Source organism: Triticum aestivum, chromosome 5A, assembly GCF_018294505.1.
Source record: "Triticum aestivum cultivar Chinese Spring chromosome 5A, IWGSC CS RefSeq v2.1, whole genome shotgun sequence".
Classification (NCBI taxonomy): Eukaryota; Viridiplantae; Streptophyta; class Magnoliopsida; order Poales; family Poaceae; genus Triticum; species Triticum aestivum.
Genome location: NC_057806.1, coordinates 675,024,582 through 675,051,713, shown reverse-complemented (window position 1 = coordinate 675,051,713; position 27,132 = coordinate 675,024,582). Strand labels below are relative to the sequence as shown.

The 27,132-nt window shown below is 54.0% G+C and overlaps 1 protein-coding gene across 2 annotated transcripts; it reads right to left on the bottom strand.

The window, feature by feature from the left end:
* Positions 1 to 988: 988 nt before the first annotated feature.
* On the bottom strand, positions 989 to 26,727 carry LOC123105897 (sugar transporter ERD6-like 4). 2 transcript variants are annotated; one of them, XM_044528074.1, is made up of 3 exons: positions 26,369 to 26,727; positions 26,164 to 26,253; positions 989 to 1,439 (listed from the first exon to the last, which is right to left on the bottom strand). In XM_044528074.1, exons 1-3 carry the CDS (start codon positions 26,603 to 26,605, stop codon positions 1,056 to 1,058), a joined length of 711 nt encoding a protein of 236 aa, XP_044384009.1. In that variant the 5' UTR covers positions 26,606 to 26,727; the 3' UTR covers positions 989 to 1,055. The 2 variants fall into 2 exon arrangements, with proteins under 2 accessions (XP_044384009.1, XP_044384010.1); XM_044528075.1 differs by lacking the exon at positions 989 to 1,439 and having other exon boundaries at positions 24,973 to 26,253.
* Positions 26,728 to 27,132: the final 405 nt, after the last annotated feature.

Here is a 27,132-nt window from a genome sequence, read left to right as displayed (position 1 = left end):
GGGACCGGACTACCGTGCTGACGTGACAGATAGTCCGGACTCCCCTACGACCTACTTGATTTGGGATCGGATTAAAGGATTCCAAATAATTCGAGTCGAAAAGGGGGAGCCCATTGAACAACCAATTAACTACAGATTGTCCGGTCCGAACAAGTAGATGTGGCAAGGGGAATACCCTTTGGTGCAACTATGGGGGGGGGGGGGGGGGTAAGGGCATCTCCAACGCGGATCACCAAACGGACGTCACCAAATGTCTGCAGACACGTCCGGGCGTGTCCGTAGATAGTCTAACCATCTCATCGTATCCCTAAATCTGCATTGTGGGCTATGACTAAAAGTGGGCGAGATGGACCGAGAGGGAACAGAGAGGAGTGTGAGACGTGGGCTATTGGGAGAAGTGGTCTAACTGGCAGTGTACCGAACAACCGTCCACACTCTCTCAAAGCTCCCCCAAGTTTGAGACGGATTTTGTGAGATTTCAGACATGTGGACTGGTCCGATCCAATTTGATGATCCATATTGAATGGCTAAATGCATATGGATGGTTAGGTGGAAACAATTGGCGGAGACATTTGAGTGTTTTGATGATCCGCGTTGAAAATGCCACGAGGCGCGCATACATGTCACACTGTTGTTTCTAGTTCAGCAGCAGCAACCATCTTGGACAATAGTGGACGGTGATCCCGAGAAGAAAGTCTCGACACGGCACATCATAAAAAGATTGCACTGCTATTGGTTACATGGATCTATCAATGAAAAATCAAAGATTTGACACTGACCCTTCTTAACTGTGAGGTCACCGGTCGATCTCGCACAGGATAATTACGTGCGGCTAACAGTACCTGCCTATAGAAGGTTCAAAAGAGGAAAAAGAAAACTGCCTAGAAGATAACCAATTATGCTACATTTACAAGCAGGTTAAGGAAAAAAAAACTCACCCCTTTGTGGCCGACGTGCTCCACCATATTCCCGCTGGCCAAGGCCCCAACCATGGCGCCGATGTTGGAGAGCGAGCCGAACACCGAGAACTGCGCACAGCGTCGTCAATCACTAATTCAGATGCCGGGGCAAGGCAGCGACGCGACAACGGTAGACGGGCACGGGCAATGAAAGGGTCGACGATGACCTCGGAGATGGAGAGGCTGAGGTCGCCGGTGATGGCGTACTGCGTGGGCCAGGAGAAGCCACCCGTGAAGCCGAACTGGACGGGGCCGACTGCGACGACGAGCGTGCAGAGCAGAGCGGAGACGTGGGACTTGCGTGTGGCGTACCACCAGCTCCCCGTGTTCGCCAGCAGCGGCTTCCGCATGGCCATGTCGTCGTGGTCGCTCTGGCCGTTCATGGCGGTCGCCGGCAGTTGGATGGAGAAGAAGAGGATGCGACGGTTGAAATGTGGAGAGGTCCTCTGTTGCAATTCGTAGCTGCAGATGGTTGCTTCCCTACCACAAGGAATTAAAGCCGACAGAGAGCATTATTATTCAGTCTACTGGGCTGGATCATATACTGTAGGATAAGAAAGCAGGCCTCATAATTCAAAAGCCTATTCTCTATTATCTAAAAAAAGAAGAAGACGTGCTTTTAATCGAATATATTCCCTCCTGCTTTTCTGCAGGCTGCTACCTTTTAGTGTTTATTATGCCTAACTAAACTAACCATTTCGACTCCTCTTCGTGATGCCACGCCATAATTGGACAATTACAGAATGTGCTATTTGTTCGGCCGGCGACGAAGGGATGATTATAGGGGCACATTTTCGTCTCGCTTCAATAATTGTTGTTGTTGCTAGGTTGTTCATGAATCTGATTGTAATTTTTTTGTTATTTATGATATTATCTATACTGTCATGATAGATGATGAATAGATCAAAAGGTTCTCTAAAAAAAATTAACATGCTCTCATCACTTCATTGTTCGCTGCAAGCTTTATCTTCCCTATTATGGATCTTAAGGCATCTCCAAAGGAGACCCGCAAAGCTCCGGTATATGTCTGGTCAGACATATTTGTTTACTTTTGCAATCTAATGAGGACTCATATTGGTCCGCAAAGCGGTTCGAACGTCCGTTTTTCGGCAAAGTGAAGACAAACATGAGCGAGATGTACCGGAGTTCAGACATTCACTCACCAACCAAAAGCCTCCGTGTGGTTCTCCTCTCTTCTCTCTCTCTGCACATCATTGTCCCCCTCTCCCCTCTCTCCTCCTAATCGGAAACCCCACCATAATATTTCACCATATGCATAGTCCCATCTCTTTTTTTCCTCCCAGTCGGATACTTTGTAATTAGCGTTGGACGGCTCACTCCCGTATCATGTCCGCGGAGCATGTCCGGACATAAAAATGGACATATACAAGAGGAATTTGCATGTTGGTGTTGGAGATGCCCTTATGCCCAATGCTTCGTTGGTATGCGTACTATTGTACTTTCAAGCAATACTGTTTTTCTTGTTAGTGCATTCCAAGCAAAACGAGTACCCGTGGCAGTACATTTACTACTTATAGTATTCTTTTGATACCATGCAGAAGAACAGCTAGAGTGTACCCCTCCGTTTTTGAAATAACGTACTTTCAGTTTTGTTGGAGAATCAAATTATCTCAAAGTTCGATGGAGTTGTGCAAAAATATATTCATGCTTGTGAAATCAAATAGGTATATGATGAAAATATATGTTATCATGAATCTAATGTTACTAATTTGATTACATTATTGGTATATCTCTACTCCTAATGGACGAATTGGTTGAATAGTCCCCCCACTTTCAACCGGTTTATTTTCAACCGGTTTTTCTTCGTCCCACCTCCCACCAGCCCCTCCCACCGGTTTTTCTCTTTTCTCGTCTGACCGGCAATACCCAACGTATTTATGGTAATCAATTATAATTAATCCACGTATAGTAATAAATCAATCCAGGTATGGTAAGGTCATAACTCAGGAAATTTTGAATATGGTAATTATATGGTAATAAATTAATTACCCCAAAGGCTATCAATCCAGGTATGGTAAGGCCATAACTCGGGAAATATCGAATATGGTAATAAATTTAAATTACCACCAGGTATGGTAAGGCTATCCACGTATAGTAATAAATCATATAGTAATAAATCATAATTAATCCACGTATAGTAATAAATCAATCCAGGTATGGTAAGGTCATAACTCATGAAATTTTGAATATGATAATTATATGGTAATAAATTTAAATTACCCCAAAGGCTATCAATCCAGGTATGGTAAGGCCATAACTCGGGAAATATCGAATATGGTAATAAATTTAAATTACCACCAGGTATGGTAAGGCTATCCACGTATAGTAATAAATCATATAGTAATAAATAATAATTAATCCACGTAAAGTAATAAATCAATCTAGGTATGGTAAGGTCATAACTCAGGAAATTTTGAATATGATAATTATATGGTAATAAATTTAAATTACCCCAAAGGCTATCAATCCAGGTATGGTAAGGCCATAACTCGGGAAATATCGAATATGGTAATAAATTTAAATTACCACCAGGTATGGTAAGGCTATCCACGTATAGTAATAAATCATATAGTAATAAATCATAATTAATCCACGTACAGTAATAAATCAATCCAGGTATGGTAAGGTCATAACTCAGGAAATTTTGAATATGGTAATTATATGGTAATAAATTTAAATTACCCCAAAGGCTATCAATCCAGGTATGGTAAGGCCATAACTCGGGAAATATCGAATATGGTAATAAATTTAAATTACCACCAGGTATGGTAAGGCTATCGATCCAGGTATGGCACGCCCTCACCTGATCACCTATCACAATCTCCAGCCCCACGCACGCACCAAAGAACCCACCCGGCACCAAACGCAGCTCCTCTCGATCCCCTCGAGTAAACGCCGCTGCTGTCGTGCGATCTTCCTGACACAGACGCCGTCGCCGCCTCCTTCCCACCTACGGCGTCCCCCACGTCCATGGTGACGGCGCTCGCGTCCTACACTGACCCTCCGCCTCATATAGGTTGGTCGTTGATGGAGTGGGATGTGCCGCTGCGGTTTGGGGAGGCGCAATCACGATCTGGTTGGGATCTCAGTGTGGACTCGTTCTCTGCGATGAAGGATGGCGCTGCCTCCCTGGCAAATGGGATCGGAGGAAGGGGCTCTACGTCGTGAATGTCGGCGAGGCAGCGGCCGAAGGCGAGCCCGACGGTGAGCACGGGTGTTCGTCCCATGAAATAGGCGGCCACGGAGGGCGGATCTGAGGCCACCCCAATCGCCGGTGGCCCTTCCTCCCATCGCTCATCGCCTCCATTCTCTCTCTCCTCTAAATCTTTGTCGCCCCTGCCTGATTCTGGCCGACGCCATCCGGCTCTCGCATCGACCACCACCAGCACGGCTGCGGACGAGGCGCAACCGCAGACGCCGCCGCCGCCATCCTCATCCACCTCCTCCACCATCCTTCCCAGCCGTCGTCGGGGGCACCCGCCATCTGCGCTCTAGCCCACCCGCTCCCTCCTATCCCCTCCCCCTGCCTGCCAGCCCCGTGATCCATCGCACAGATGGCAGGTACTACAGCGACCTCCTCCCCAGCGGATCCGGCCTCCTCCGATGGAGATCCATCCTGGGCACCGCCTTATTCTCATGCGTGCACGTCTATATCAACGTCTCATTCCACCTCACCTGAGCCTTTACCTTCCCACCTCTGCTTCAGATCCACATCACTTTGCAAGGTATGTGCTTGATTGTTCCGAACTGGATCGATGGATTGTGCAAGGTACTTTGGGTGTCGTCATTGACGGCAATTGTCACGCCATGCTACCATCGGAGGGGTCCCTCATCGATGATTAGGGTCTTCCGAACTGCACGAGCTCCATTGAGAAGGATGTTTTTAATTCTGGTTTTGCCTACATGCTTTCTTTGCCTGTATCTACTTAGCTAATGTCTTCTTATAGATAGTAGCTGCTGAAGTGGTGATCAAAGTTGTTCACTATAAGGAAACAACCATGATAACAAAAGTGTATATTCCCTGACCTTTGACCTGAAGTACTTTTTCATTAGAAACTTGCAACAGCCAGGCATTGAAATTAGCAACAGCTTCGTACGTACTGAACTAATTTGCAGCAACACGTACTGAACTAAGTTAGGTTATGCTCATCGTTCCAACATGCTTAGTGATAACCACCTAGCAAGCTGATCAAACATGAAAAAATTGAAGTGCTACTGCTAATCGTACTATTTTGAATGTGAAAATCTATTTAATTGGCTCTTCTCTAATTGTACACTTGCATAAATCTCAGATCTTGCAAATTACAGTATAACCATAAAAGTCATGCTTTGAGTCCTATAGGGCCTTTTGCACTTTAATATGACTAATAATTTGCCTTAATATCTTAGATTGTATTACTACCTTTCTAAGTGAATGACATTCGAGAAGGTCATTAAATAAAATCAAGAAATCCTTCTGGTATTGGAGTGTAGGAAAGTTGAGACTATAAAACCAAAAGGTTATATTTACGTTTATTAGAGAAGGTTCTTTACTTTTTATAGGAAAACACAAAATGTTGCGATGTAGAGTCTAGGTGGTGGGCCTCCTTGATCCACTTGGTGGATGAGGGCGACTCCGGTCCTGGCCTGAATATAGCTCTAGCAGACGTATGCGGCTTGCGCATCGAGCTTGGTCGTCTCGAGCATGGAGATAGGCGAGTTGTAGACCAAGAGCTGGTACAGAGATAGGCGAGTTGTAGACAAGAGCTGGTGGGCAGCAAGAAACGCATGCACACCAAAGAACAAATCTGAGTCACATGCCTACTTCGTTTGGTTTCTACAAAGAGCGGCTAGCTTAGATCTTAGACCAGTCGGTCACTGTCGAGGTCGCCAAGGTGATCTTACAGCACCGCCGTGGGGATTTCTCATGATTTTATGTAGGCAAGCCGCAAGCGGTGGTGGTGATTGGCTGGGTGGTGTCGCTGCCTTGGGAAGAGACGAAGTGATGGTAAAAGTAAGCAGGATCCGATGATTCTTCCGTGGGGATAGCCAAAGTCAAGATGTCGACTACAGACTCGTCGCAGACTTGCAGTGAACCTGGATGCGGCGAGCCTGATTTGTGGATCGATGGCGGGTCTTGACTTTGTTAGGCTGGGATTGGATGGTTGCGGAGGGTGGTGTGCTTGGTTGGGTTCCCATGGAAGAATGTGGCCTCCTCGTGGATCTGGTCATGCCCATCCTAGAGAACATTGTGTCCCTAGCTCCCTCGAGGAGCAAGGACAGTGCAAGCGGCAGCAGGGGGTAGGGGTAGATGTGGGGAGGGATGTCGGCGGCTGCTCGAGATCATCATGATGAAACCCTTGACGTCCCATCTTTATCAATGGAAGTGGAAGAGCACGAAGTCGAGATTGGATAGGAGTTTGAGTTCTTTTTGGCACCGATCGGTTCCCCACTTTAGAGATGTATTTTTTTTTGCGTGCGAGCAAACAGTGGGTTGATTCTAAAAGGGATAGGCACTTTTCAACGGAAGTACATGACGGACCAAAAATATGACCTCATTTTATTCGTTTGATAGATATCGTATTATTCGTTGTTGTTCGTTCGGTGAAATTTCCTAATATTTGATTGTTGTGTTTTTAATTAGAGCACCCCATAATCACCCAATATGAGGGGATGATAAATGAAAGATACTGATTATAAATTTTGAAGAGCCCGTGGCAACGCACGGGCGTTATACTAGTTATTATATAAATACGGTCAAATATGAAAAAATTAACTTTCCAAGTACACTCTTTTAAAAATGGAAGGAGTATGCCATGATTTTGATTTTATTTGACAGGTATGCGATGGAAGGGCCTTAGTCTACGCGATGGTCCTTGTCTTAGCCACAAGACATTTTCTTGTCAGTCGGTGCGATCTTACTTACACGTCTCGCCGGTAGCCTTATTTTAGGCATATGATATTCCATAGATAATGGCCACCTCCTGTACTCCTCCCGGCAACCGTTGACCATTCTTACTATTTTTAGGTTTCGATTGGCCAACTGAACAAGCAATCATATGCTTCTTTTTCTCTTTCATGATGCTCAATGTATGTTAAGACTGCCAATAACACCCCCCCCTCCCCCAAGCCAACTGAACAAGCAATTATATGCTTCTTTTTCTCTTTCATGATCTATGCTCAATGTATGTTAAGACTGGGAATAACCCCCCCCCCTCCCCCCCTCCATGTCCCGGTCGATGCTAAATCTGTGAGATTTTACGTTGAGATTTGTGTAAAAAAATCAGTCTCTCTTGCATATTATGTCACTTGACTAAGACTTGATTAAATCTCAGTCGACTGAGATCTTGCCACACCCTTTAGTTTTTTTTGGAAAGGAGAACCGGATTATATGATGGCAGTGCCACTCTAGATACCAGCTACGAAGTGAAACAGCCCCGCGCCTCCTCCCCGCGAGACTGCGCAAACCCTAGCTGCCGTCGGATACCAACCCCTCCTTCGCTCCTCCTCACCCGCTGCCGCTGACAAGCGCCGTCGGGTAAAGTCCGCATGAGAAGGGGCGAGATAGCATGCAAGTGATAAGCTGGTTCTTTAACCTTGATTCAGAAGGAAAAACACCGTATAGCCCCCAAGGGAGTTTTCGAACAAAACTTCTTGCGATGGCGCTTCGGTCTGGCGACCCGGGGGGCGACTCGGGGGGCGACGCCGCCCGCGGCCCCGCGGCGGAGGCGGACGGCTGGACGGAGGTGCGGCCCGCTCCGGGGTGCCCGTGGCGGCGCTCGCCGCCTAGGGCGGGGCCCCCTGCCCCGTCCCTCTCCGGCAGCAGGTTCTGGGCTCTGGTGGGGTGCGATTCCGACGACGACGACGACGAGGTAAGGAGTGAGGTAAGTGCAGGTGGCGGTGGTGGTTCGCCGAGGCCCCGTGCGGGGTGCTCGGTGGGTGACTTTGTCGCCCGAGCGGAGGAGCTGGGGGGCTCTCTCATGGCAGGTCGCCGGCGCGCGTTCGCCCCTGGTGGACGCGGCGGCCGTGGACTGGCCCCGTGGATCTGGCGCCCGCCAAGGGTGTGGACGCGGGCCCGGAGGGGCGCTCGAATGCCCGGCCGGCGGTGGCGCGCCTCGATCTGACGTTGGTCGCGCCGCCAGCAGGTGCGGCGTGCTCGCCGGAGTCGACAGGGGTCGACGACGGCGGCGGGGCGGACTCTGCAAGGGAGACGCAGCCCGCGGCTAGGGTTTCGGCGTTGGCAGCGCCCGGGCCGGACGCCTTGCTGGGCTTGTCGGAATGGCCCAGTTTGCCTGTTAGCGGGCCGGGAGGCCCAGTGGTCGAACCTAGTGTGCCAGCGCCAGCAGGGTCGCAGGGGCGCCCCCCTGTGCTTGGGCCTGGTCGGCCTGGCCCGGCCGCCTCAGGCCCGCAAGGGAAGAGGCCTGGGCCCATCGCGACGGGGGATGAGCGGCCGCCCCAGCCTATTTATAGGTGGCTGTGGCTGCCGAAGGGTGCCCTAGATCTGTCGCTAGGGTTTCCCGCATCCCCCTCGCAGGTGCGGCGGCTCGGGCATCGCGCGCGTCGCCTGCGCCGCTCCGCCTCTCCACCTCCACTCACTCGCTCGTTCGCCACCGCGGTGAGGATGGGCTCCCGCCGCGTGGAGAAGCCACCCATGTCGCCTCCGATCCCGGCGGCGGAGAGGCAACGCGAGCAAGATCTGCGGGCGAAGGCGCTCGCCAAGGTCTCGTCGCCGCCGGCGGGCGAGGCGGGCTGGGGGCCGCCGCCTCCCTGGTGGCTCGCGGAGCAAGAGCGGAAGAAGGAGGAAGAGCGTGAGCGCAAAAGGAAGAAGAAAGAGGAGTACCGGCGCCGTGGGCTTGAACAGAAGAAGGAGCTCAAGAGGAAGGAATCCCTCCTTCCTCTGAGCGGCGAGCGGGCTGGGGATCCTCTCGCCAAGAAGCAGAAGCAGAAGGGGGCAGGCTCGGCGCTCCCACTGCTGGCTGCCGGGCCGTCGGCGTCGAAGGGCTCGGCTGACGCCCCGATCCCAGTGGAGGAACTCGATGGGCCAGAGTGCTTCAAATGCGGGAGGGTGGGCCATTACCAGAATATGTGCCATTTCAAGCCTCTGTGCGTCGTCTGCCACGAGGAGGGGCACGCATCGGCACACTGCCCCACGCGCGGTCGGCCTCTGCAGATGCAGATCATGGGCAACGCCATCCCCGGCGAGGGCTTCTTCTGCCTGCCCTTCGTGGAGTCGGCGGGCGAGGAGGTCAGTGCCCCGGCGGTGGCGGACGCGGCGCTCATCTCGGCGGCACCTGGGCAAGCTGTCAGTCTCGATCTTGGAGGCGGAACTCCCCCACCTCTTCGAAGGGGATTGGGACTGGCAGGTGGTGGACGTCGGGGACGACTTGTTCTCCGTCGTCTTCCCCGACAAGGCCATGCTGCGAATGGCGACGCGCAGTGGCAAGCTGTACCTCTCCCTCAACGACATCATGGCAGAGATCAAGGAAGCTGTTCTGGAGACTCCCAAGGCCGAAATCATGCCGGATGTGTGGGTCAAACTTTGGGGAGTGCCACCCAAGCATCGCCGCGTGGACCGTCTCATGGCGGGGACTGTGATGATCGGGCGCCCGATGGAAGTGGACAAGGCGTCGTTGGCGGGGCTGGGTCCTGTGCGGATGCGTTTTGCGTGTCGCTCCCCGGCCAAGATCAAAGGGTTTGTTCAAATCTGGTTCAACAGCGAGGGCTTTACCATCCGGATGGAGGCCGAGGCGGGTGGCAGGCTGGGAGGTGCCCCCCCTCCCCCTCCCCCGGCTAGCAAGGACAAGGGCCCTGATGACATGGACAAGGACATGGACAAGGAGAAGGACGCGAGCATGGGGGATGACTCCATTGACACTGCGACTTGGGATAAGCTGGGCCTCAAGGACAAGACTTCGAAGGCCGTGGCCCCGTCTGCGGGGGCTGCGAAGGACCTGGAGGAGCGTCAAGTTGGTGTGGGCAGCAACGAAACGGGCTTCAATCAATACGGCTCCAACATGTCCCTCGGCCTCGACCTCGACAAGGGCACCTCGGCTTCGTGCGACTCGGAGGGCCGTTCCATGCTCATCTCCCCGGCTGCGGAAGAAGGCGGGCTTCCCACGCCCGTACGCGGTCTGGCGATTGGTGGGGGGCGGCTCCATAAGAAGACGGCGGGCCGCAAGACCCCCCCGGTGGCGCCAACGAGTCCCCCCTCGGTGCGGGCGGGCACGCCCGTTTCGCACCGGACGGCGGTGATGGCGTTGGCTTCCCCTGGCGGTGCGGTCGGGGGGCACGGGCCGACGGATCCCCCGCCTCCCTCCGACTCTCTCCGGGCGGAGGTGACCAAGGCGGCTCCCATCTCCACGGCCAAGCGCTCCAAGGCGGTGGTGACGACCCCGGTGGCGCAGGAACGGGTCAACTCCCGGCCAAAGGGCGCCAAGGGCAACCTCCCTGCTCTCCAACGCGCGCAACTCTTTCTGGCCCAGAAGAACATGGAGACCGAAGGTAACCCCTACCCCGTTTTACGATTTTCGACGATTACTCGGATGAGTGCCTTGGTAGTATTTTAGGGGATAGTGGGGTTGATCTGTCTGATGAGGGAGAGGCCCGAGAGCTCCTGTCTCTCATTCGCTCTAAGGAGATCGCGCAGGCCGCGCTTGCCCAGGCGGCGGCGGCACGCGCTGCGACGGCACCAGAAGAGGCAGGGGCTTCTCTGGTCCCGGTCGCCCGGCCCGATCGGGCGGACATAGCAGCAGGGGCTGCACTGTCCCCCCCAGCCCGTGGTCCTGTGAGGACTCGACGAGTGGCCAAGGCGGTTACCACTCGTGGTATCCGCCTCCGCAATCGCATAATCTAACTGCGTTTCCTCTTCTGGAACATCCGAGGCTACGGCCACGTTGGGAGGCGGACCCAGCTTAACGAGTTCATTCGCGGCGAAAACATCAATGTAGTTGGTCTGCAGGAAACCATCAAGGCTGATTTCTCTCACCGAGACCTGCTCGCCATCGACCCGCTCGAACGCTTCGTGTGGCACTGGGTGCCAGCGATTGGCCACTCTGGGGGTATGCTACTTGGCATCAGCCATGTGTGCTGCGAGGTGGTGGCTTGGGACGCCGGCCGGTTTTTCGTGTCGGCTCACGTCCGCCATCGTGCGTCTCTCCGCGAGTGGGAGATTATAGTGGTCTACGGCCCGGCAGATCATTCACACTCGCATGAGTTCTTGGGGGAACTTCAGGAAAAGGTTGCGGCCTTGGGTGTTCGCAACCTACCCCTCATCGTGGGAGGGGATTTTAACCTTATCCGTTCGGGAGCGGATAAGAACAACGGGATTATTAACTGGACAAGGGTGTCCATGTTCAATAATGCGATTGCTTCTATGGCCCTTAGGGAAGTGGCCCGCGTGGGCGCACGATATACCTGGACAAACAAGCAACTCTCACCGGTCCGGTCTGTGCTGGACCGTGTTTTTATGTCCGCGGAGTGGGAGATGCTCTTTCCCTATGTGCTCACTTCACGCTGAAACGAGGATCGGGTCGGATCACGTCCCTCTAATCCTCTCCTCGGGGGAGGACCGGTTAAAACGAAGCCCACGGTTTTTCTTTGAAACTGCTTGGTTTGAAAACCCGGAATTTGAACAAATCTTCCTCTCCAAATGGGAGTCCTGTGTGGCCCGGATCCGGCACGCGAGAGGGCCCATGGATTTCTGGATTTCCGCAGGGGCGGGGTTGCGCGCGGCCCTCAAAGGTTGGGGGGCCAACCAGGGTCGAGAGGATAAGCTGCTCCGAGCCCGTTTGGTGACGGACCTCGCCCGTATGGACGCGGCTGCGGACGTACGGGTTTTCTCGGAGCAAGAATGGGCCGAGCGGTACGCGGTTGAGGCCCAGGTTGAGGCCCTCCTCCGTGCCGAGGAGGAGTACTGGCGTAGGAGGGGCGGAATAAAGTGGACGCTCAAAGGGGACGCAAACACAAAATACTTCCATGCTTATGCCAACGGCCGGCGTCGTAAGTGTGCCATTCTGAGGTTGCAATCGGAGCAGGGGCTCCTATTGCGCCAACAGGACATAGTCCGGCACATTTACGATTTCTACATCGAGCTGCTGGGCTCCAGGGAGGAGTCCAGGGCTCGCCTACGGGCGGATATCTGGGATCCCGCTCTGCAGGTCTCGGATGAAGAGAACGAAGGCTTGGGCCTCGCCTTCCTTCCTCAGGAAATCGACCAGGCGATCCTGGGGATGAAATCTGACACGGCACCCGGCCCGGATGGGTGGCCGGTGGCGATGTTCAAAAATGTTGGCAAGTCCTCAAGGGCCCAATTTTCGAGGTGTGTAACGGGTTTATGCGTGGCACTGTAGACATCTCGCGCCTTAACTTTGGGGTTCTTTCGCTTATCCCCAAAGTTCAGGGCGCGGACAATATTAGACTTTTCCGCCCCATAGCGCTTATCAACGTCCCGTTCAAAATCTGCTCTAAGGCTTGTTCTTCGCGCTTGTCTCCGGTGGCCCATCGTATTATTAGTAGGAATCAAACGGCGTTTATTCGTGGTCGCAACATTTTGGAGGGCCCGTTGGCCCTCCAAGAGATCGTTCACTCGCTCAAGCGTAGCCGCCAGCCGGCAATACTTCTGAAATTAGATTTCGAGAAGGCGTACGACCGAGTGAACTGGGAGTTTCTCCGACAAATCCTTCTGGATCGAGGGTTTTCGGCAGTGTGGGTTCACCGTATGATGCAATTGGTCTCGGGAGGCCAAACGGCGATTGCGGTGAACGGAGAAGTAGGGAACTTCTTCCGCAACAAGCGTGGGCTGCGTCAAGGGGACCCAGCCTCACCGTTGCTTTTCAACTTTGTGGCAGATGCATTGGGTGTCATGCTAGACAAAGCTCGCGTTGCTGGCCACATCAGGGGAGTGGTCGGCAATCTGATCCCTGGAGGGGTGTCGCACCTTCAATATGCCGATGACACCCTACTCCTTTTTGAGCCGGACACTCACAGCATAGCAACGGTTAAGGCCATCTTGTTATGTTTTGAACTAATGTCCGGACTAAAAATTAACTTCCACAAGTGTGAAGTGGTGTCCATAGGGCTGGGCGCGGCCGAAAGCGAACGGGTGGCCAACTTGCTAAATTGCAAGCTTGGAAAGTTCCCGTTCACCTACCTTGGCCTCCCGATCGCAGAGAAGAAATGCTCGATTGCCGATTGGGAACCTCTCAACACTAAGGTGGCGGACCGGGTATGTCCATGGAGAGGTCGATTTATGTCATCAGGGGCACGACTAATCCTTACTAACTCTAGCCTCTCGTCCCTACCCATGTTCGCCATGGGTATGTTCTTGTTGGCGGATGGAGTCCATAAGAAAATGGACACTCCCCGGGCACGTTTCTTTTAGGAAGGTGCGGGCCCTAAACGGAAGTACCACATGGTTAAGTGGCATGCCGTTTGTAGACCTAAAACCCAGGGGGGTCTCGGGGTCATCAACTCTAAGCTGATGAACATTGCACTTATGTGCAAGTGGATCTGGAAGCTGTCCCAGGGAGGGACCGGCCTCTGGATTGACCTCCTTCGTGCCAAGTACTTCCCACATGGGAATTTCTTTGAGGCGTCTCCTCACGGGTCACCTTTCTGGACCTCCATCCAATCCCTTAAACCATACTTCGCCAGGGGAGCGAGGTTTACGGTTAACAACGGCCGCTCCACCCGGTTTTGGCACGACGTGTGGATTGGCCAGCAACCCCTTTGGTCGGAGTTCCCCCACCTCTACGCCATCGCGGTTGAGCCCAATCAACTGGTGGCGTCGGCCCTCAGTGCCTCCCCGCCCCCCATATACTTCAGAAGGGAGCTTGTGGGACCGGAGCGGGCCGAGTGGGATCACGTGCGGGCTTTGACTGCGACCGTCCGCTTATCGGACCCCGCAGACGAGGTCTCTTGGAGACTCTCGGGCTCTGGCAAGTTCACTGTCAAGTCAATGTACAGGAGTTGTGCCGCGGGCATGCCCCTATGGCAGCCTCGGGGCTTTGGAAGGCGCGAATCCCGCTAAAAATTAAGGTCTTTCTTTGGCAATTATGTCAGGATCGCCTTCCTACCTCTATTAATATAGCCAAGCGCAATGGCCCTGCTTCCGGACCGTGCGCTTTGTGTCATAACGCGGAAGATGCTGACCACGCGTTTTTTCGCTGCCCTTTGGCGCGGTTTGCTTGGAGTGCGGCCAGGGAGGCCGCTGGGGTGGATTGGGATCCACGCTCACGCTCTGAGCTTGTGTCTTACTTATCTGCGATCCCGGGCTCTTTGCGCCGGATAATGTGGACGTGTGCTTCGGCCTTGCTATGGGCCTTATGGCATATTCGTAACAAGTTTACTATTGAGGGAGCGTTTCCCTCTCACCCTGCTGATGTTATCTTCAAATGCATCTTATTCTTGCAGCAGTGGGCTACGCTGGGAAGGCAACAGGATGCTGATCTCCATCGACATGCCATCGCTCGGCTCCGCACAGTCTACTCGGTGTCCCGGGCCCCGTCGCCTCCTCCGTCTGCTGCCTTATAGGGATAGGCGGCCCTTTTGGTCCTGCTTTCTTTGAGCCTGCGTGCTCGCTCTTCTGGCTAGCTATGCCATGTAACGCACTTATCACCGGTCTCGCCTTTTGGCTCTGCTTCGAAACTTGGCTGTCTAGCTTCGGTTCCGTTTAGTTTGGTCTTGATACTTTGTTTGCACGCTGCCTATTGTTGTGGGCTTTATTAATTTAAAGCCGGACGTCTCTGATGTCTATGTTCTAAAAAAAAGTCCGCATGAAGGCGGCAGCGGCAAACCTTCCGTACACCGCTCACATGGTAGAATGTGCGGGGTGGTTTCATCGGGCGTTGATGCGGGTAGCCGTGGCGTGTAGCCAAAATTTGTTCGGCGTTGGCCCACGTGCCAGACTCGCGTGGAGAAGCGTGTGTCTGTGTGCCATGGGCGCGTGGTGAGCGCAGGCACCACGACACCCCATGTGCTGACCTCGTTGCCGCCGCGGTCACCGGCCTCTATCGCAGTGTCAGGGGTCCTCTGGCTCTCTTCTACACAGACGGTGGAGCCTTGGAACCTGAGCGGCGGCCCATGAACTTCTAGGTGTTGGCGACTGTCTACGACCATGCGGATTGGTGTGGCGGTCGATGTGATGTTGGGCGGCTGTAGCTTCGGCTTGGTCCGTGATCAACCCAAGGCGGGTGCCGTAATTTATATCTTATTGCTAGTTGTGGGCGTGTTTTTGTTTATTTTAGTTAGTGTTGATTATGTGCATTTTAAGAGTATCTTCAGCCGTTGGCCCTTTAGGAGGGGCTAAAAATCGCCCTCTGAAAACGCACCGGCGCTAAATCGCGCACTGGGGGCGTGATGCCCCCAGTCGTGGCGCCCACATTTTTTTTGAAAAAGTTAAATATGGTGCAAACACGGCTCAAATTTAACGCAAAAACATCGGTGAGTTCGTTCAAATTTAAACATATTTTATAAAAAAGGAAAAAACTACTACGGGCTGCCCCCGCCGTCTCCATCGCCGCTCCTCGCCGTCTACCTCTCCGCTCCCCGCCGCCCGCCGCCCGCCTTTGCAGTTCTACATGTCGAGGAGGCGGTAGAACCCCGTGTAGTCGCCGCCGTCGGCGTCCCCGCCTCCGCCGCCGCCGTCCCTGCTGCATCCCTCCCCCGGTTGGCACGGCGGGTTGGACGGTCCGGGGGCGTCCTCGTCGTCGTCATTGTCGAGGATCATGATGCCGTGCTCGTCCTCGCGCCCACGCTTGCGGGCGGCGATCTCCTCCAGGGCCCGGCCTGCTGGACCATCTCGTCGCGGAGGTAGTCGTCCCACACCCACTGCAGGGCGTCCTCGTCGTAGAAGCCGCGTCGGGCTATCTCCTCGTACTCCGTGGGGAGGCCGGGCTCCGGCTTGGGCTCGACGAGGACGAAGCGACCGGAGGGGGGTGGAGTCGCTGATGCGGACGCCGGAGCTGCGGGTGCGAGCATTGACAGGCGTGTCCTGGGGCTCCGGCTTGACGGGGCGGAGGCAGGGAGAGCCTGACGACCGGCCGGACGAGGAGGAGGACGCCCCGGGCCGCTCCATGCGCCTCAGCGTCCAGGAGCTCCCACGGCGGCGTGAGAAGGATGGGGGAGCGGGGTACTCGAGGTGCGGCGTGTTGCCGCCCTCGATGTACTCGAGGACGGCTTCCAACGTGCGGCCGGGCACGCCCCACCACCGACGCCGGCCCTCGAAGTTGAGCCTGCCGGTGGGCACGACGCCATTCGTGGCCTCGAGCTGCTCGGCGTGATGGAGGCGGAAGTAGGGCTCCCAGAGCGGGCTGTCGGGGACGTAACGTGGCCCCTCCCTCGCCGCCCGCGGTAGGGACGGCGGATACGTGCGATCTCCGCACGCCGCGCCGCCTCGATGGGTGGTGGTGGCACCGGCACGCCACCGGCGCTGATCCTCCAAGCCCCGGGCACCCGCATGTCCGGCGGGACTGGGTACTCGGCCTCGAAAAGGAGGCGAGCCTCGTCCTCGTGAAGATGGCGGCGCCCAAAGCCATTCGCCGCCGCGCCATCGCCTGGGAAACGCTCGGCCATTCTTCTGAACTGGAGACGGCGAGAGGAGGAAGGGGGGAGAAATGGGCGCGTCGGCGGTGGAGTATCCGTGCGTGTCTCCGACGCGCTGGTGGTCGGCTTATATAGGCGGAGGCGCCACGTGGTAGGCTTGGCCGGCGCGTTACGCGTGGCGTGGTGGCATGGTGGGCGAGGGGAAGCGCGTTGCCCGGCCTTCACTGCGCCGCCCGTGAGGCATCAATGGAGGCTGATCGGCGCGGCAGCGCGCGCAGCTTTGGCATTGAATCGTCGCGGGAAACGAGGCGATGAGGACGACGAAGCGGCGAGAAGAGAGTCGAGTCACTGACGCGGCTGGCCCGCGGCCCTTCTTGCCAAAAACGATTCGCCCGGCGCCCCCGAGCGACCCCCAGCGCGCCGGGTTCGGGTTGGGTCCGCCGACGCCAATTTCGGCCCGAGTCGGCGAAAACTGGGTCCTTGGGGGCGCGACTGAGCCGATTTTTTGGCGTCGACGGCCGAAAAATCGTTTGAAGGGCCTTCTTGGAGGTGCGGCTGGAGATGCTCTAACTATGTAGGGGTCGGTTGTGTGCTCATGGTGGTTTATCATCTTGATGCTTTATTTGGGGCCAATAAAACCCACCCTTTGTGAAGAAAAAGTGTCACTTTAGAGTTCTGTGAAAGATCATAAGACCATGACCGACATACATGGTTGTTTCAGCCAAGAGCAACTCTAGCAGAGTCTTCAAAAGGTCTAGAATTGCCGATAGTAATCGTCAATATGGATGCAGGGGCTAAAAATCCATTCTATGAAACTGTTTTTCTTTGGCCATTTTTGCTTCGATACAACCCCATAAACACATCAATAAAGCAGATCTCTCTACCTCCTTTTATAATAAATAATAGGATGGTCTCTTATAAAAGTACATCACCTGCATCGAGCGCGTCAATATGCGACTTTTGTACGTACCTCCCGTACACGACCCGGGGTACATGGCATACTAAGCGCTGGGCCTACCCATTTTAAGTTTCTTATTCTGTTAACTTGAAAAAAGCGTGTGTGACGTGATTCAAACACACGACCTCTGTGTTAGGCCAACTCCACCGCATGACCCCAAACAGACGTCCGGATTGGTCCGAATCTGTCCCTTTGGGGCGCTGATGGGTACGCCCGTGTCCGGCTGTGTCCATTAGGTTGTGCGTGCGCCCACCGCGCGGCCGCACCCCAAATCGTGTCCGGGGTGGACGGGATTAAAAATAATAATTAAATAACTAAAAAAGCAAATAAACGCATTTTAAAAAAACATAAAACATATATATGGGTTGGCCACAAAACGGCCCAGTTTCAACAGCCATTTAAAAGGCCCGGATTCATAATTAACATAATAAGAAAATAAAAAAACTCCTCCCGCGCCCGTCGGTGCCGTGGCCGTCGCCGTCTTCACTGGCCGCCGGTGTCGTCGTTGTCGCTGACGAGGTCGACGTAGTCCGGCGGCGTCCAGAGGTGGGCCGAAGGTGCGTGGTGGACGGGCGCCGGCTGGACGGCTGGAGGTGCCTGCACCACCTCCTCCCGTGGCGAGGCCTCCCGCTCCGGTCACGGCGGCGGAGTGGGGCACCAGTTCACGCCCAGGCCGGCGTCCATCTCCGGAGCAGTGCAGGACCAGCCCCACTCCTGGCCCAGCAGCTGCTGGAACGCGGCCGGCGGGTCCTCCCTCCTCTCCTCCTCGACGGGGAAGGCGACGTCCCCGGCGGCAGAGAGGGCCATGGCCTCCTCCAGGCCGTCCCACTACCGCTCGTCATGCGTGTACATGGAGTCGTCCATGACACGCTGCAAGAGACGGGCCTCCTCCTCGTCTGTCATGCGAGGAGGTGGAGGGGGCGACGGAGACGGCGACGGCGTGGGCGTGACGCCGTGGACCCGCCTACGCCCGTGCTCCTGGGCGCGCTCCCGTGGCCGCCGCGGCCCCGTCGAGGTGCCGGCGAAGAAGGAGGCGCGCCTGGTGTCGTGCTCATCATGAAACCAGGTGTCCCACAGCGGGGAGTCGGGGGCGTACCTGGCGTCATAGAAAAGGTCGTCGGGGAGGAGGCGGCGGCGGCGCTCGATCTCCTCGGCGCGCGCATGGCCGCTCTTCGGGACCGGCGGGATGGGGACCCGATCGGCGGAGAGGTGCCAGTCATTGGGGAGATGGGCGTCGCTCCAGGGGAGCGGCGTCCTTGTCTCCCAATAACGGCGGCAGACGGACGCCCGGACGTAATGCCGGTCGCGCTCGCCGGCGGACGTGGGCGCGATGGAGAAGGCGGGAGGCGCGGGGGCCCGGCGTGGTGGCGATGGCGAGGCGGGCTCCTCCTTCTTCACCGAGCCACGGCGGCGTCCCGACGAGGAGCCGGCCTCGCGGTCGTGCCTACCTTTGCGGCCGTAGTTCCAGAGGCCCATGGCTGCGGGCGGCTGGCCGGCGAGGTCTAGGCTAGGGTTTGGGACGTGGTCGCCGCTGTCGGGTTTCGAGGAGGCCGTGGGGTGGCGTGGGGCAGTGTGGACGACGACCCGTCCACGCTTCCCACTTAAAGAAGGACGGCGACCGCTCGACGCGCGGATGACAGGTGGGGCCGTCCGCTCGTGCGCATTGATGTGGGCGGGTGGGAGGTAGGTGGCCGCCTGCCACGCGGCCCCGACGCGGACGAGCGCGCGTCCGTTTGGTGTCCGCCGCGACCCAAATCCAGCGCAAGTTTGCGCTCGAAATGGGTCGGCCCGAACACAAAACGGACAAGATGGGTCCGGGCCGTCGCGTGCTGGGCCGTCTCCTTTACCCGTTTTACCCCAAACGGACAGGGCCGGACAGGATAGGGTCGCGCGGTGGAGTTGGCCTTACCCTAGCCGCCTTCTATCAATGCCGCCGCCTCTTCCCTCATGCACGACGGTATCCAGCCGCCGGCGACCGCGAGATTGCCCACGTCCAGCCCTCTCCTTCCCCTACAATCTCCGCCCTAAATTTGGTAGAACCCTAATTTCTACTAGACGCTCTTTCTGAAGGAAGTGGGTGACGATGGCTTAGGCCAAATATCTGTTAGACATTTTCACGAGCATCTCACGTGTGTGCCAGCGCCTCCCTCTGTCAGATCGGCGAAAGACCACCGGTCTACCATAGTCTTTTTTGCAAGAAGCACTGATGGATTGCTAAACGCCTGTGATGCTCCTTCTCACGCGAGGGGCGACGATGGCTTGGGCCAAATAGCCGTTAGACATTTTCACGAACAACTCGCGTGCGTGCCACCGCAATCCTGGCTGCTGCCGGCCGGAACCCAGCGCGGCGCAGCTTGTCCGTCGGCGGCGGCAAGCTCATCCTGGCAGCGTCCCACGGGAGGCTGGAGCGTCGTGTCTTGTCGCCGCGTCCCATGTCTGCCCGACAAGGGCGCCGGCTCGGTCCGCCTGCTCGACTCTGGTGGTCCACGTCGTCCGAGTGCTCGCTTCCCCTCCCTGAGGCCGTGGCGACGCCGTGCTGCTCCCACCTCCGGCGGCAGCACCCCGTACACTCAACGCACCCGCATCCGCACCCGGACGAGGGCATGCCTGTCCGTCACCGCAACGAGCTGGCTGGCTGCTGTCGGGACTCGGGAACACGTCGTTCTCCTCCTCGGCGTTTCAGTAACTAGGATTAGTCTCGTTGGTATTCCCTCCGTTCCTAAATACTCCCTCCGTTTTTTTACTTTGCATATAAGATTTCGTCAAATTCAAACTTTATCAACTTTGACTAAGATTATAAAAAAATATATCAAGATTCACAATATGTAATCAATATTGTTAGATGCGTCATGAAATCAATTTTCATATCATATAGCTTTAGTATTGTAGATGTCGATATTTTTTCAATAAAGTTGGTCAAACTTTACCAAGTTTGACTTTCACCAAATCTTATATACAGACTAAAAAGAAATGAAGGAAGTATAAGTCTTTGTAGAAATTCCACTATAGACCATATAGGATGTATATAGATGCATTTTAAATGTAGATTCATTCATTTTGCTCCGTATATAGTTCATCTAGTAGAAACTCTACAAAGACTTATATTTAGGAACAGAGGGAGTACATGTCATGCTTCTATGCCATCCTTGTCATTGAGTGGATTCAGAGTTGTATAAGTGGTAACCTACGCCTGATTTTTCAACATATATTAGTGTTAGGGCATCTTCAGAGGAGACCCTCAAAACTCCAGTACATGTCCTTTGCAGGAGTTCAAACAATTTTTTTTGTTATCCAATACCAAACATCCTCTCTCTCTCCTGAACGGCAACATGCACATGCATAGAGGAACATTTAGGGAACATGGATGGATTGCCGGCTCACGCATCATTGTCCGCGGCCACTTTCAGACATAAAAAGAAACATTTGTGGTGTCCGTTTAGAGGCCAACGTTGGAGATGCCCTTAACCTCCAGTGTAGTGTAGCAAACAAAGCACAATGCTATTGCTTGGTAGCCCATGTGCCACCATGAGGCCTTCAGGACAAGCGCGACGAGATCAGAACTCCGAATCTGGATCGGGGCACTGTCATGCCAGAGACAGAGAGCGCGCCCGAGCCACCCGTCGCCCCATCTCTTACAGCCCATACAACCAAGAGGGAAAGCCACCACTTCCATCATGGTGCCCGTCGAAGAGCCAACCATACGGACCGTCATCCAGGGCTGCCGCCACGACATCCATGTCCGAAACACCACCACCCGCCCACATCCCTGTGCACCCACCAGGTTAGGAGGAGTAAAAGGTGTTTCCTTTCACTCCTAGCCTGACATCAGCCACGGAGTCTGGTTCAACGTCTCCACGGTAGGAGGCACCGATGCCCGCGTCTCCAGCCAATCATGTGGACCGGGGGAGACATAACCCAATGGCTAACAACGACCGTCGTCGAGCAGGCTCGCATGACGCCATGTTCGAGGTCTTCGACACCGTTCCGCCCGACAAAGTGATGAGGTCCCGACCACCACCAACTACCATAGCACCTGCCTGGAGAGGGACTTGAGCCTGCGAGCACCACCCGGGTCGAGCCCAATATCACCCCCTCCCCCCACCCCCCGGTGCAACCGCACCGACCTGCCTCGGGCCTAAATTTGGCCCACCTGAGCGCGAGCCCTAAGACAAAGACACCACCGTCGCGCATGCGGCAAGCTTGGCCTCGTTGCCGACAATCGTCCAGCCCCGTGCGTCACCGACTCGAACCCAGGAGAAGGGAGAGCGCCTCTGGGACCTGCGCCACCTACATATGAGTAGCTTTCGGGAAAAAATTTGGATTAGAACAATACATGAACAAAAATTGTGAGACAATCTTTTCTATTGCTTGCTTTTCACTCTCTATCTAGATAGCATAGAGAACAACAGTTGTCTCTCTGGTCTCACTCCATTTCAAAATAAGTTTCGTGGTTTTAGTTCATTTTGGATGGAGTTTCCTCCTCTTCAACTCGTTGTATCATACTTTCCACCAATATTTTCATGCGAAATTGTTCACCAAGAATTAAATCTAAGCATTACGACTAGCTTGACTGTACTTTTCCTTGACCCACCTCATTATTGATATTGTTGCAGTGCCTCATCATGATGCAATTGGCTTCTGTTTTTTCTTGAGAAGAAAGTTCTCATCTACCTAGTTGTTTGTTGTTTTAATGTTTATTTTAAACATGATTTTTTTGCATGGTAGATAATTTGGTGTGTGAGGTGCGTTTCAAATTTCAGATCATTTGGACATATGAGTAGCTCTCAGCAAAACAGTCATATGCCTCCACTAAGTCCCTGACTATTCATCGTAAAACATCTAGAGAACCCTAAAGTGAATTTCAGATTCTCTACTCTCTCTGCCCTGATCTTGGTTTCCATCACAAAGAGAAGGGCGGGACCTTCTTGCTTCACCACATTGTGAAGCTCACGAACTACTTCGGGGTTCCCAAGCCCCCGGCAGTTCCAGCTTAAGCAAATAATTGACCCTGGCAGGGCTGACTCGCAGCCGCTGCCGAATTTTCAGAGTTCGTTGGGGTTGGTTTCTTTTTCTTTGGTTCTCTAACTGTGTCGTCATCTTCAACTCCATCCCCATCAACAACCAGCTCCCGTCCGGTTGTTTTGCCCTCCCCCTCATTTGCTATGTGGTTCATCAGCAAGGGCATCTCCACCTTCCTGTACACCTGAGTCGGCGGCCCTCCCTTGCGTTTAGGTGCCTTATTCCTCTTCTTCGTTCAATTCACCTCAGTACCTCCATCAGTTGCCGTACTTGAGTTCATCGATTCTTGCTTACTATTTTTTGCTTGTTGGTTCTTAGACGACGAACTATCTGACGATAGGGCCCCCTTTTTCTCCTTCGGCGGCTGGAGTCCCTTGCCAAACGGCATATCACCATGCTCATCACTCGTTCCCGACGTCGGATAGAACAAATCCGAGTGGCCCAACTGGCCACAAGAGAAGCAGAAGTGGGGGATGTTCTTATACTGTATGTCATAAGGATCGGTTTGCCCCCTCCTTGCCGATTCAATCAAAATCCACCTCCTCAATGGTTTGGCCACATCCAGGGTTACTCGAGCACACAAGTAGCCTCCATCATGGTCGAAGTGAATAAGAGTTGCGTTCTTGTCAATCTGTTTAGCAATTGCCTTGCTCCACCTCTCATCCCTCAGATTAAACGGGAGATTCACAACTCTAGCCCAAACTTGCAATTTATCAAAACTGAGTTCCGACGGCCTCATGCAATCATCGAACTCTGCCAAGATCACCGGGTGCTTGCTGATGTGCCATGGGCTCCCATCCCACATGCAATCGTGATCCCTCTTTGTGGCGAACTCCGCCACAAATATGTTTTCTCCGACTACACGGAAGAACAATCCTTTAGGGTTACCCCATGCGGGACGTAGGGCGTTGGAGATTGTCTGGGTGTGCAGTATGTTTCGATGCAGTACCTTCCCCACAATCATCTCTGTCATCGAGAACCAGCGGTGTTGCCTCTTCCTCCAAGATGTCTAGTTTCCCCAACTATTCCTTGAGACGAGCACAGCAGACTTGGGCGAGAGTCCCCCCCTCCCTTGCTGCCATCGCTGCCCGATGCATCCATCTCTAGCCGGCGATCTCGAGCACGCCCCGTCGATCGAGTCCACGGGCACCGCCAAGATTCGCAAAACCCTAGTCGCCCCAATCGCCTTAGGAGGACCAAGGTTTCCGGAATACTTCGTGTTGTGGCTAACTTTTTTACAGACCTCAAATTTGTATTTTTTGCTGAGAGCTACTTGGATGTCCAAATAATCTGAAATTGTGAGCGCATCTCACGCATCAAATTATCTACCATGCAAAAACAAATTGGAGTTTTTTAAATTTCTTAGTACTTATTTTGAATTTTTCTTCGATGCGGATGCTAACGAGGCTGGGCACCAAATCGCTGTTCTCCCCCGGCCGAGTAAATTGCACAGAAATACCACAATTGGGGCATTGGAAGCAGATTGGTACCAAGTTTGGTAATTTTTACGTGTCAGTACCAAGTCTGGGGCTAGACGTTGCAAAAAGGTCTAAATCGCGTATAAACGCGTATTGACGGTGTATCTGACCGGCGGGGCCCGCATGTCAGCTGCCGGTGTGGCATTCTTTTTGCAGAAAGCCCCTTGCTTCGCCGACGCTACTGTTCATCGTCTCCACGCACGGCGGCGCCCGATCTAGATCGAGGGGAGGAGCCCCTCGAGCCCGAGCTCCTTCGCCTCCCGTAACCGCCGCCCCGCCCCGGCCTCCACCTCGCCTCGCGTGCTTGCAACCGAAGCAGGAGAGGCAGCGGGACTTGGCGTAACTCCGGCGGCAGGGAGCGGTGTAGGGCGCGTGAACCGATGGATCTGGACGGCGACTCACGCGGCGGAGGGCAGGAGGGGCGGCGCTGGTCCTCTGTTCATACAACAGAGATGGAGGAAACAGGGAGGCCGCGAGGGGACCTGGTCGCCGGTGATGGCTGCTCTCGCGAGGCGCGTGGGGCGGGGTCGACAAGACGCTAGGGCGGAGGCGACTGGAAGGAGGAGCCCGGGCACGAGGAGGCGGTGGCGTGCTAGTGAGCTCGGGAGGAGGCGCGAGGGGTCCTCGTGGCTGCTGCTGCTCGCCGGCGACGGCTGGGGGCGGGGTCGGCGAGACCCTCGGGCGGAGGCGGCTGGGAGGAGGAGCCCAGGCACGAGGAGGCGGCGGCGCGCTGGTGAGCGAGCTGGGGAGCTCGGGAGGAGGCGTGAGGGGTCCTCGTGGCTGCTGCTGCTCGCCGGCGACGGCTGGATCGACTGGTTTTCTGCGCGCGCGGGGGGGGGGGGGGGGGGGGGAGGGGTGTTTATGCAAAAAAAAATGCCACGTCGGCACCGGACAGGCGGCCCCACCGGTCAGATACACCGTCAATACGTGTTTATACGCGATTTAGACCTTTTTGTAACGGCTAGCCCCAGACTTGATACTGACACGTAAAAATTACCAAACTTGGTATTAATCTGCTTCCAATGCCCCAATTATGGTACTTCTGTACAATTAACTCCCCGGCCCGTCTCTATTCTACCGTACACTGTGGTCTGACGTGTCGTTCTCCCGGCAAGCGCCCTGTGGACCCTCAGTGATGGCCCATATTAACATCCTCAACAATAATTCACTTTTGGTTTTGCGGGGCTGAGCAATAATTCATTCACGCTGCAGCAACCGATCTACCTACACCGCAGCTGATACTCAAAAAAAATACCTACTACCCCAGCACACCGTGTAGGATCAATTGTAGGCTAGCTATGCTAAAATAAAATAGGCCTCCTTTGGTTCATAGGATTGGAAAATCATAGGATTAGGAAAGTCATAGAAAATGAGATGACATGCATCTCAAATCCTATACATAGGAATAGAAAAAGAGATGCCCTTTGATTCATACCATAGGATTTTTCCATTGAGTCCAGCCTAATGTTTGTTTTCCTATGAAATGTGGAGGATAGGAAGAATTCCTCCATAGGAATAGAATTTCATTCCTACAAACCAAAAAGCTCTGAAGGAATTTTTCCTATAGAAATCCTATCCTATGAAAATCCTACAAAATTCCTCCAAACCAAAGGAGGCCTAAAATTGTAGGCTAGCTAGCTGGTACGTGTTGGCGCATGCATGCCACACTTCTCTATCTAGCGCAGCACTGCAGCAGGTGGTCGACTGTGATGCCGAGTAGAAGAAAGCCTCAAACTAAAACAGCGATATTTATTTTGAAATGAAAGGAGTGTTAGCTTGGACCACGTTCATGTATTATTACGTGAAATATGTGATGCATGGTTGGCTGTCTGATTCGTTTGTGTTAATAACATAATTAAGTTTAGAATGATAAATCATACTCTCTTCGTTTCGAATTACTTGTTCGTGGAAACGGATAAAAATTGATGTATCTAAACTAATACGTCTAGATGCATCTATTTCTGTGAAAAGTAACTCCTATCAGAGAGAGTATCCCCTTATGTTTTATTTTGCATAAAATGGTAAAAATAGATGGATTGCCCAGAAGCTTTGCATTGCTATTTAATTTGTTGGATGCGATGGGACTATCGATCAGCAAAAGGACTGACATTGACCCTTCTTAAGTGCGAGGCAACAGGTAACGAACCGGTCGACCTCGCAATGGCGTGGTAGAGGAAGACAAGCAGCATGCTAAAGGGAAAAATCTCACCCCTTTGTGGCCAACGTGCTCCACCATCTCGCCGCTGGCGATGGCTCCCATCATGGCGCCGATGTTGGAGAGCGAGCCGAACACCGAGAACTGCAAGTAGCCAGCGTCGTCAGTCAGTCACTAGGATTCCGGGCATTGCCAGGCCAGCGAGGCCGGCAACAACAGTAAACAAAGACGACGGGCGATGGAATGGAAGGATGGTGACCTCGGAGATGGAGAGGCTGAGGTCGCGGGTGATGGCGTCCTGGGTCGGCGAGGAGAAGCCGCCGGTGAAGCCGAACTGGATGGGGCCGAGCGCCACGATGAGCGTGCAGAGGAGTGCGGAGACGTGGGACTTGCGTATGGCGTACCACCAGCTCCCCGTGTTCACCAGCAGCGGCTTCCGCATGTCGTCGTCGTGGTCGCTTCCGCCGCTCTCGTGCCCTCGGCCGTCTCCGTTCATGGCGCCTGCAGGCCCTCGCTCGCTTGCTGATGGACGAGAGAGAAAGAGGGGAGGGGAGAAGAAGAGGATGTCTGACTTTGAGATGGGGAAGAGGTCGCGGGATGGGGCTCGTCTCTTGCGGTCTTGCCTGCAGACGTATATATGCTTCGCTTCCACAAGGCGCGACCAAGTATATATAAAGGAGAGAATTCTTTATTTAACACTAGCTTAAAATTTTGTGCCTTATTTAACACTGGTAAAAAATTTCTTCCTTATCTAACACCAATTTTAAAATTTGTTCCCTTTCTAACACTTCCATCCATTTTGAGTACTAATGGTGTTAAATGACACGTGAGAAGACGATTTTACCCCTGGCGCAAATTATGACCAAAATTGTTCACATACTAAAAAGCAATAACTTTTTCTGTTATTAAATGCAAGATTAGGCAGAACCTCCCCTGTAAACATGCAAAATTCCATATCTGGATTTAAATTATTTTGATATTTAGTTCAAAAATTGGGCAGAACCTCCTCTGTAATTTGATGCA